Raw genomic sequence first — 11,181 nt, 5'->3', positions numbered from 1 at the left:
CAAAGGAAAAAGAAAAAGGCTGTGGCCCACCTGTATTAGATCCCAGCCTTATCTGTACTGTCAACTCATAAAATGAGTCACAACTGTTTTAGTAAATTGAACTGTTAAATAGGACTAAAAGACTAGCCGAAAAGTGTGGTGTGAATGTATGTCTCAGAAGGGAGACCCTGAGTAAAAATGGGGAACAAGCAAGGGAAGCCCACCTCATTAGCTATTATGTTAAAACACTTTAAGAAGAAATCTGTAAGTAACTATGACACCAGGAAAAGCTAAGGAGTCTTTGTGAACAGGAATGCCCCCCCTTTTAGAATTGGATAGCCATCAGAGAAAAATTTAGAAATTTAGAAAAATCCCTAGTGTCTGAGGTATGGCACAGAGTTACTGAATTCACACTTAGCAGTTTCCATACATGGAAACTTGGCTATAGGTAGTACTGAGCCAACCACCTTAGTTAAGAAGACAGGTTAAAACAGTACTAGTGACACAGGGACAGAAAGAGAAAGTGCTTTCCACCTGACCTAGAGTAGTGGTGCTGAAGATATTGGCAGATCTGGTACCAAGAGACATTGCTGCAAAAACTGAAAAAGGTCATAGAACTGAAAGAGCAGGGAGCCCTCTATAACTTAGTGGGAAAGGCCCTGCTAAGACTGAAGGGGACTGGACCCAGCTGCCCCCAGAAGGTCCATGGTCCGAATAAGAATTGGGGGCAAGGACATTGACTTTCTAATTAATATTGGGGGTGAACACTTGGTGATCACCTGGCCAGTTGCCCCTCTCTCAGACCACAGAATTAGAAGTGTTCCATAAGAGGCCACGAGGACCCCACTCTGGTCACTTTAATGGACACTAAAGGACATTTTTAACCCAGCCACACTCCTTCCAGCCAATGAAAGAGAGACTGAACATAATTGTATGAAATTCATAAATAATGTGTACTCTAGCAGACCTGACTTACATGACCAGCCTTGGACAGATGCAGACTGGGACTTGTATGTTGATGGAAGCAGTTATGTGATGGCGCAAGCCCTAGGAAAAAGCTGTCAGACAGTAATGTGTCATCTGCAGCCAGTTCAATGCCTGCCAAGGACCAACGGTACCCCCCGGAATCCCGTCATTTAGAGCAACGCCCTTCGAGGACTTTCAGATTGATCCAGAAGACGGCTAACATCCTGACATCAGCTGGAGACTCTAAGCAACCAACTGCCCACAGGGTTTGGGGAAGGTGGAACGCATGAAACCAGTTTAGGGAAAGTATGCCAGGAAACAAGCTTACAGTGGGTAAGTGCCCTGCCCTTGTTAAAAGGACAGGATTCTCACAGTATAAGATCTTATATCATAGGCAAGCCCCCTTACTACAAAGCTTGCCAGGACCCCGCCCCAGGGAATTGAGGGAGGTAGAATTCGGGAAGCAGTTACAGACACTGGGAAAGGTGACAAAGGCAGTGTTAAAATGGGTGAGTGAGAGGTGTCCTGTTAGTTTTCCCCTGTCCACCCTTTCTCTCCAGAAGCTGCAGTGTGAGTCAAAGACTGGAATCCTGACCACACCTGTGAGAGTAGCAGGAATTCCTGCCTAGATCCATTACAGCAGAGTGAAGCCTACCTTGGAACCGGAGGAAAACCTGCCCCCACCTAAGAGGAGCCAGACTGAGCAGTACGTAAACAATGGCAGCTGATCCTGAGTCCCCGCAGAGTGGACTCCGCACCTCAACAGCTCCTGGACCTTGGGAAGCTACCTCGGATCCTGAAAACCCCCTCAAGCTGGTGTTGCGGAGAACGACAAGCCCTGCTCCAGTCAAAATCTACGTCATCATAGGACTGCTCTATTAGACTCATAAGAGCTAAGTGAACTTTAATTTGTGCAAATGTTCAGAATGCTATTGTAAAAGTCATTGTTCAACATGTTCCCTTAGCTCACTCCTACTCAGGCCAGAATCAATGCCGTTCAACTATTTGTCCTCCATTCCCAATATACTCCCATGCATACTACAGCAGATAAGGCTCAAGATTGAGCCTCAGTTACAAGAGAAAGGGGGGAATGTAAGGGCCAGACCAGCGCCATTTTCTTGTCTGCTCTGTTAAACTGCAGGGCCCACCTTGTAACCTTCCTCATTCCTAGCAGGGTCCACCCTATAACCCTCCCCATTCTATTCCTAGTTTCCTAGCAGGGCCCACCCTGTAATCCTCCCCATTCTATTCATAGTTGCTTAAACCACACCCGCAGGGCCCACCCTGCAACCTTTCTCATTCCTTTCATAGTTACTCAACCAAATAGTGTTAAGGGACTCTCCACCCCTTACCTGTACCAATCCAAATCCACCTTTACTAATGAAATCACCAACCACCAATGAAAAGTGTACTGGTATCCGACCCTACCCCTCTTGCTTTCTGTACCCCATAAAAACTGCCTTCACCCCGAGTTCAGGGCTCGTCCTCGGCTTGCATGCCAGGGGAGTCCAGGCCCGGGGCCCCCGGGCTTCCCGGGTCTATAATAAATCTCATCTTATGCCCTTTAAAAAAAAAAAAAAAAGGTATTTACAAATGGTGCTTCTGATAAGGGACTAATAGCCAAAATATATAAGGAACTCAACATCAAAAAAAAAAAAAAAAAAACACAAAAAGTGGGCAAAGACCTGAAGAGGAGACATTTCCCTAAAGAAGACACACAAATGGCCAATACATTCATGGGGGGAAAATGGTCAGCATTGGCAATCATTAGGAAGTACAAGTTAAAAGCATAACAAGACATCTGTTAGAAAAGATATTATCAAAAAGATAAGTGCTGGTGAGGATGCAGAGAAAAGAAAACTCTTGTGCACAGTGGTGGGAATGTTCATTAGTACAACCGCCTTGAAAAACAATATAAAAGTTCCTTAAAAAACTAAAAATAAAACCACCATATAATCCAGCAACCCCATTTCTGGGTACTTATCCAAAGGAACTAAAATCAATATGCCAAAGGGAATATCTACATTTCCATGTTGCTTGCAGCATCACTCACAATAGCCAAAGATACAGAGTCAACCCAAGTGGCCATCAGCGGACGAATGGATAAAGAAAATGCAGTGTATATACACAATAGAATGCTATTCAGCCTTACCCGGAAGAAACGCCTGTCATGTGGGACAACATGGACGGATCTGGAGAACATATTGCTAAGTGAAATAAGCCAGGTGCAGAAAGACAGCGTTGCATGATCTTACTTATACGTGGGATCTAAAAGAGTCAAACTCATACAAGTGGAGAGAATATAGTCACCGGAGGCTGCTTTAGGGGTGGGGGAGGAAATAGGGAGCTGTTGCTCGAAGGGTACAAAGTTTCAGGTAGACAAGGGGAATAAGCTTCGAGATCTACTGCACTCTAGGGTGCCTACACGCAATAATAAAGTACCGCATACTTCAAAATAACTAAAAGAGTAAATTCTAGATGTCTCCAAGTAAAAAAATGAAAAGTAGGTGAGGTGGCAGATAAATGTTAATGAGCTTGACTTGATCATTCTATATGTGGACAAATATCAAAACATGCACGTCGTAAACAGACACAATTATGGTCTGCCGATTTAAAATAACATTTATAAAACTATTTAAAGGCATATTTGATGATACAGGAAATTCATGGTATACACATATATAATATAATCACAGTTGCTTAATATGTATAACTAAGGGTAGATGGTCAGGAACACAGCTTCGGGAGTCAGACACATCTGGGCTTAGTCACCACACCTGCAGCTTACGTGGGCTTAGCCCAGTCCCTCCAGCTCTTCAGTTTTATTACTTCCTCATCTAAAAAATAACATCTCTCGCAGGAGTCATTACGGAGATTAATGACACCATACATAAAGCCCTTATCCCAACCCCCAAAACCCTGCAAGCAGTGAACAAATGTTATTACAGTGATTGTATTAACATTACGAATTCCTCTTATACTCACTGCCTGGGTGACTATTTCCCAACGTATTTGAATACCAGGAAATTTTCTCCATATCAAAACGAGAATGAGCATAATATATTTGTTGAGATTCAAAAGGCACCTAAGACTGCAAGATGGCTTTCAAAATTGCAGATGCATGTAATTCTTCGACCTAGCAATCCCCCTTCTAGGAATTTACCCTACAGACATGTTTTCACATATGTGAAAAAACTTTCACTAATCACTTGTACAATTTTAAACATTTTCTTTAAGAAGGGATTATATCAATAACATATCCTATGGCTTACCACACAGCTATAAAAAATAATGTACTGGCTCTGTGAGTAGGGCACCAGCCACATACACCGAAGGTGGTGGGTTCAAGCCCAGCCTGGGCCTGCTAAACAACAATGACAAATGCAACCAAGAAATAGCTAGGCACTGTGCGCCTGTAGTCCCAGCTACTCAGGAGGCTGAGGCAAGAGAACTGCTTAAGCCCAAGAATTTGAGGTTGCTGTGAGCTGTGATGCCAAAGCACTCTACTGAGGGCGATATAGTGAGACTCTGTCTCAAAAAATAAAAATAAATAAATTAAAAAAAAATAAAGTACTGCTATGGAAAGGTCTCTGAGATATATTATAGAGTAAGAAAAACAAGGTGAATACCAGTGTATAATGCATGCTACCTTTGGGTAAAAATAACTTCATACACGTGTTTGCCTAAATACTGGAAGAAGAACAAAAATCAATAGAAGTGTTTACTCCAGGGAGCAAGAACTACTTTGCAGGGGAACAGGAATGCGACTTAGATGCTTCATGTTAAGCCTTTTTATACTGCCTGATTTTTAAGCTTTCATTGATGTATAATATACACATAGGTAATTGTACTTATCATAAAAGTACCAGTAAATACACGTTTACAACCTGAACATGATTGAGTGATCAAACCCAGATAATGAAGCAGAGCATCAAAGCATCGCCAACCCTCCCCCTCACCCGAAGTCTGCCTCATGACTCCTGTCAGTCACTTGCCCCTGCACATGAGAAGAATCGCTTCTAATAGAATAGGTTGGTTTTGTCTGCCTTTGCACTTTATATTAAGGGAACTATAATACACAACAATATATGCTCTTCTGTACCTGACTTTTGCTAAAACTGTTTCAAGAGTGTTTCAAGAGTTGTCCATATTGTAGTGAGTAGATGTAGGTAGGCCATTCATTTCCAGAGCCAGATATTATTCTGCAGTGTGTATATACCACAATTTTTTTTTTGAGACAGAGTCTCTTTATGTCACCCTCAATAGAGTGCTATGTTGTCACAGCTCACAGCAACCTCAAACTCTTGGGCTTAACTGATTCCCTTGCCTCAGCCTCCCAAGTGGCTGAGACTACGGGCACCTGCTACAAGGCCCAGCTGTTTTTTTGTTGCAGTTGTTTAGCTGGCCTGGGCCAGGTTCGAACCTGCCACCTTTAGTGTACGTAGCTGGTGCCGTAACCACACGCTACAGGTGTCGAGCCCACAATTTATTTTTCCAGGCAACACTGATGGGTATTTGGGTTGTTTCTACTGGAGCAGTATTATGAATAGTAATTATATTACTTTCTTACTCATATCTTTTAGTGCATTTTCGACATCCATTTGGTTGAAAACATCTGCATTTACGCCGACATGCGTTGTCCAAAGGTCAGCTGTACGCCATGTACATTCTGACCAGCAGTGGAAGTTCCTGCTGACCTGCAACTCTACCAACATTCGGGATTGCCTGTTTTGTCAGTCTCAGTCCCTCGGGTGAGTTGTACTATGTATAGTGGTAGAGCACTGTGGCTTGAATGCGCCTTTTCCTAATAACTAATAAAAAGGTGCTCTACTTCATGACTCATCTGGGAAATATTAAGTGATTTTTGATCCATGTAAATGTATTGCCTATTCAAGAAAATACAAATATTTCATGACTTCAGAGTCTGTGTGGCAAAGCACACGTGCCTGTGTGTGGACACGTGCATGTATTTGGTGTGGTTAATGAAGACTTTCCCACATCAGCCAGACAACCCCAAACAAGAAACATGAAGCTCATAATCTCAGTACAGGAGCACAGCCTGAGCGCGTTAGTGGGACTTAGAGGCACTTTGAGCAACTGTCCAGTAATCTTCCTACCTCTGTGTCATCCGAGGGAGTGTAGGAGACATTGATCCCAGGTTGTGGAGGAATTAAGACCCGAAACTTGTTCTCTGTTTTAGAGCTGTCCTGACCCCCACTGAATTGGGAGGCCAGCTGGTCAGAGAATACGCAGTAATCCTTAATGTCCCAGATCTAGGCACAAAACGTAGGTTAGTGGCCCAGCACCCCTCAACCCAGACCCCACCTCACCTCACCTCACTCTGTGGGCTCCCCCAAGACTTCCTCTTTACTTTGGGGGCAGCTCTTACTTCCACCTCTGTGACACCTAAGCCCAGGATCTTAGGTGGGCTAAGATCTAGACCAGACGCCTTGGCTAGTAAGTAGAGAAGGCACAAATGGCTGGAGGACAAGATACTCCTGCCTCCTGTCTTACCACCAAGCACTTCCTCAAACAGCTGGTCACAGATTAGCCGCATAGATTAGCTGGAGATGAGGGAGTCAGAGGACAGAGCACAGGATTTCCTGGGGAAGGCTTCCTGGGGGGGCCTTTCACACCAAGCCCTCACTCATTTCTCCCAGCGTCCAGAGCAGGAGAGGATTTCTCCCCCCCGCCTCCCCATCACTTTGTAAATGAAACCAGTACCCAGAGAAAGCAGGAACTAGGCAAGCGCCCTGTGCAGCAAAGAGGTGGCCAAAGTTTGGCTGGCCTTAGCCACTTATTCTTAATGCCAACTTTTTCTCACCTTGATTTGTCCTTTGCAGTCCCCTGTGATGAGGATCCAGTCATTTTTGTCAGTGGCCATGGCACCCACGACAGTATCTCCATCGTCTTTGAGGTCCACGGGGAACCTCCCCAATAGGCCTCCTTGCGTATGGATGGACCAGGCATAGATGTAGCCATTGCTGCAGCTGCTCAGCAGGGTAGCCGTGTGCGGCAGGCAAGGTCTGGTCTGCAGGAAGATGATCTGTGGGAGAGAGGTGGGCCTGGCTCAGCAGGGTGGGGGGACCCGGGAAAGTCACCACGCCCACTGGTCCCCCAATTTCCTGGGTACCCAATGAGAACTATAATGGTATTCCTTCTTCCCTACCCAGCTGGTGACAAGGAACATCCTACTGGGTTATGCGACTAAAGGGCAGTGATTTGTGTCTTTTTTATTCACTACTTTATCCTCAGTAGCTATTAATACAACATTACCTGACACAGAAGAAATGGCCAATAAATGTTTATTGAATGAAGACACACAAATTTGATTTGACATAAGGCTCAAACAAGATTTTTTAAGACCTTTAACTCAACTCAAAGTGATTTAAAGAAGGAACGTATTCCTCTTATACCTTTTTAGTGAAATAGCCACAATTCCAGCCAATCATCAAGAAAGCATTTTAATCAAATTCTTGTCCAAGTCTCACTTTAATTACACCCTTTGCTAAGTCCCCCCTTTGCACACTTCTGTCTTACATGCCACTGTTGTGGCCCATGTGGGGGCCACAGTGGGAAGTTACTCTGTGTGGCAAGCATGGAAGAGAGTTTCCTGTCTAGCACCCTGCATGAAGCTGACAGCACCGTCACTATGTTCTAGCAAACCAGGCTGGGAAGCAGAAATCAGAGGCTTCCTCGCTGCTGCTAACTCAGAACTTAAGGGTCAGATAGTTTATATGTCCCCAAAACATGTTACCAACAACATCAAACAAATCTTCATTATTCTTATTTTCAAAGAAGTCCAAAATAAGATACTCAACTGAGTCCCCATCAGCCCAGGTGCCAGGGTCAAAAACCAGAACCTGATGGTTTCACTGGTAAAGTCTACCAAACACTTAAAGAAGAATACCAATCCTTCTCAAAATTTTCCAAAATTCTGAAGAGGTAACACTTCCTAATTCATTTTGTGGGTCAGCATTACCCTGATACCAAAGCCATATAATGACACTACAAAAAAGAAAACCATAAACCAATGTCCTTCATAAACACTGAGGCAGAGCATCACACTTGGCTCAGCCACAGAGGCCAGTAGAGGGGAGCCCCGTGGCAGAGCAAACTGAAGCCATGGCCTGAGACCAGACAAGTCATGAGAGATGAGGTCTTGCCACGTTGCCCCGTCTGTACTTGAACTGAGCTCAAGGGATTCTCCTGTCTCAACCTCTTGAGGGAGTACCTGCGACTAACAAGCACACACCACTATGTCTAGCTGGGGTTTTTGCTTGTTTATTTGTTTGTTTGTTGGGGAGCGGGGGGTTATTGAGACAGAGTCTCACTCTGTTGCCCTGGGTAGAGTGTCATAGCATCATTATAGTTCACAGCAACCTCAAACTCTTGGGCTCAAGTGATTTTCTTGCTTCAGCCTCTGAAGTAGCTGGGACTACAGGTGCTGCTACAATACCCAGCTTGTTTTTCTATTTTTAGTACAGACAGGGTCTTGGTCTTGCTCAGGCTGGTCTCAAACTCCTGAGCTCAAGCAATGCACCTGCCTTGGCCTCCCACAGTGCTAGGATTAGGCGTGAGCCACCACACCCAGCTAATGTTTTTGTTTTGTTTTTTTTTCTTTTTTTTTTTTGGTACAGACCAGATCTTACTATGTTGCCCAGGCTGTTGAACGCTTGGCCTCAAGGAATTGTCCTGCCCCTGCCTCCCAATTAAGGTCATTTTTTGAAGTTCAGCTAATTCTTCTTTGGCTAAAATGTTTTACCTGCATTTCAAATGGATTAGTCACCTAATCCAGCCTCCATCACTCTCCATCATGTGAAATTAGACAAAGTTCAAAGAGATGGATTCCAGCTCCGTTCTGGAGGAAAATGAATGACCTGATCTAAGGGAGGGCTGCACACTTGCAGGGGAGTGACAAACCTCAATGGCTGACATCTTGAACACAGCCTGCACCTGAACCTTTTCATCATTCAATCAACAACAGCTTTTGCTGACCACAAAAGCCTTGTTTAGATCGTGTGCAACCTTATAATTTTATTATCCAATAATAACCAATCACCACATCCCAAAATATCTGTTCATTTTATAGCCACAGGTGAAGGGGGCTGCCAACAAAATGCCAAACTATTTCAAGTTTCCCCTTCCTCTGACCAGCTCCACTCCAACTAAATGGTGGTACACCTGTCTATATGGACAATGTGTTTCTGACAGCCAACTACAAGGCAGGGTCCTCTCCCAGTGGCAGATCCCGTTTTTTTGAGAGGTCAGGTCAAGAGCCTAAGGAAGTGATCAGCTCACTGGAATGGCGTGAGTCCTTGCCTCTCTCCTCTCTACCTCTCTCCTACAGGGAGCCACAGGGTAAGACATTTGAAGATAACAGATGTTCTTCCACTGAGCATTCAAATCAGAGTCCTCTGGCTCTCAGAGAATCAGTCATGAAGGGAGTTAAAAGGATGACCATAGTATAAAACCAGCTCCAATAAAGCTGAGAAAGTGCATTAGAAACTCAAGCTTCTCTTTACCAGGTAGTTTCACAATAGAAGAATGCCCAGTGGAAGGGGACCTTAAATCCATTTACAGAAGCCTGTAACACTTCCAAAATAAGGATCCACTGGCCCAAAAGGTCTAATAATCACCTACTCTACTGTTTTCTAAGATTGTGTTGGGGATACTCTTTTTTTTGAGACAGATCCTCAAGCTGTTGCCCTGGGTAGAGTGCTGTGGCATCACAGCTCACAGCAAGCTCCAACTCCTGGGCTTAAGCGATTCTCTTGCCTCAGCCTCCCAAGTAGCTGGGACTACAGGCGCCCACCACAACACCCGGCTATTTTTTGGGTGTAGTTGTCATTGTTTGGCAGGCCCGGGCTGGATTCGAACCTGCCAGCTCTGGTGTATGTGGCTAGTGCATTAGCCGCTTGAACTACAGGGGCTGAGCCAAGGGCTACTCTTTTTAAGGAGATAAGTGCTTTCTGCTTAACATCTATTAGGGGATATATATGCAATTTATTTGTAGGGACCAGAGTGAATTTATTTTAAATGCTAATCCACCTAACTAACCCCAAGTCCAGGAATGCCTCCAAAGTGTCTAGTTTATGTATTATTATTCCTTAGGTGGAAACACCTATTCACTTTAAGGTTTACCTTGCCTCCAAAACAACCCTCAATGTTGCTGCATACATCATAGGCTGTGATGCTTGACCTACAAATTCCTCCCAGAGCCCATATATTTTCTTCCTAAGATGTAAGCCCTGGGTGTCAGGGCAGGTGCTCCATCTACACAGACTACCAGGGCACAGCTGCGCCTGGATCCTTATCCTTGACCCCTTCCTAGAATTCTTTCAACCATACCCCCACTGTCTTCTGAGATGGCCAGACAGAAGTGCTGGGGCTGGAAAGGAAGATGGGACAGGTAAGACGCCTCCAGGTATCTTTGCTCCAGTCCATCCAACCTAATCCCCTCATTCATTAAAGAAAGGCTGGGACCAGGGATGACCCAACAGCTCTCTCCAGGGCACCAGCCTGAAATGCTTCACTCTGTTGCTCAGCCTTCCAGAGACAAGAGGCTTCACTGCTTAAGGAGTAGTGGGGGTGAGAGACAGTGCACTTTGCAGTCAGGGTGAGGGTGAGCATCAGTAGGAGGCCAGCCTTAGACAGTGACTGGCAGACACATACACACTACTCTACCACCCCACCCCCTGACATTTCACCAATAGACATTCAATCACTTGCGTGCGATTCTCAATAATCTGATTAAAATTCATGATATTGATATAATCCTTATTACACACAGATCATCAGGCCAGGAAAAAGTCCAAGGAATTCCCAATTGTACAAATAGTTAAAAGAACCTGGACTTCAAAAACAGACAGACCTAGAATCAGGCCCTGGTGCTGCCACTTTCCGGCACCGAGAATCTTAAGCAGGTCACTTCGCCTCATTATCCTTGTTTCTTTATGCATAAATTAGGAGTAATAATAATAGTATTTACTTCCCAGGACTGTTGGAAGGATAAAATTAAAATAATACATGTAAACCACTAAGCTCAGTGCCCACCAGATATGAAGAGCTCAATAAATATTAGCTGCTACAGGTGTTATTATTAGACTGAAATGGAACACATGGAAAGCTTTCTAGGAGCATGTTTCTAGTCCTGGAGTTTTACACCCGGGAAATAGATAAGAGGTCCAAAATGTATATCTAAGGATGCTTGCTGCAATGATTTTTTTCTTTTTA

The 11,181-nt window shown here is 44.4% G+C and overlaps 1 protein-coding gene across 1 annotated transcript in view; it reads right to left on the bottom strand.

The window, feature by feature from the left end:
• Positions 1–11,181, bottom strand: part of EFCAB8 (EF-hand calcium binding domain 8) — a 73,897-nt gene that overhangs the window by 15,707 nt on the left and 47,009 nt on the right. The window contains exons 20-21 of the mRNA XM_023512257.1: positions 6,770–6,991; positions 6,063–6,218 (exon numbers count right to left, since the gene is read on the bottom strand). Of these exons, the coding sequence (XP_023368025.1) occupies positions 6,063–6,218; positions 6,770–6,991 (378 nt within the window). The remainder of the gene's footprint in view (positions 1–6,062; positions 6,219–6,769; positions 6,992–11,181) is intronic.

The sequence above is a fragment of the Otolemur garnettii genome, unplaced genomic scaffold (genome assembly GCF_000181295.1).
Source record: "Otolemur garnettii isolate 467f Iridium unplaced genomic scaffold, OtoGar3 scaffold00025, whole genome shotgun sequence".
Classification (NCBI taxonomy): domain Eukaryota; kingdom Metazoa; phylum Chordata; class Mammalia; order Primates; family Galagidae; genus Otolemur; species Otolemur garnettii.
The sequence above is the reverse complement of the archived record's forward strand: the minus strand, read 5'-3'. Positions and strand labels throughout refer to the sequence as shown.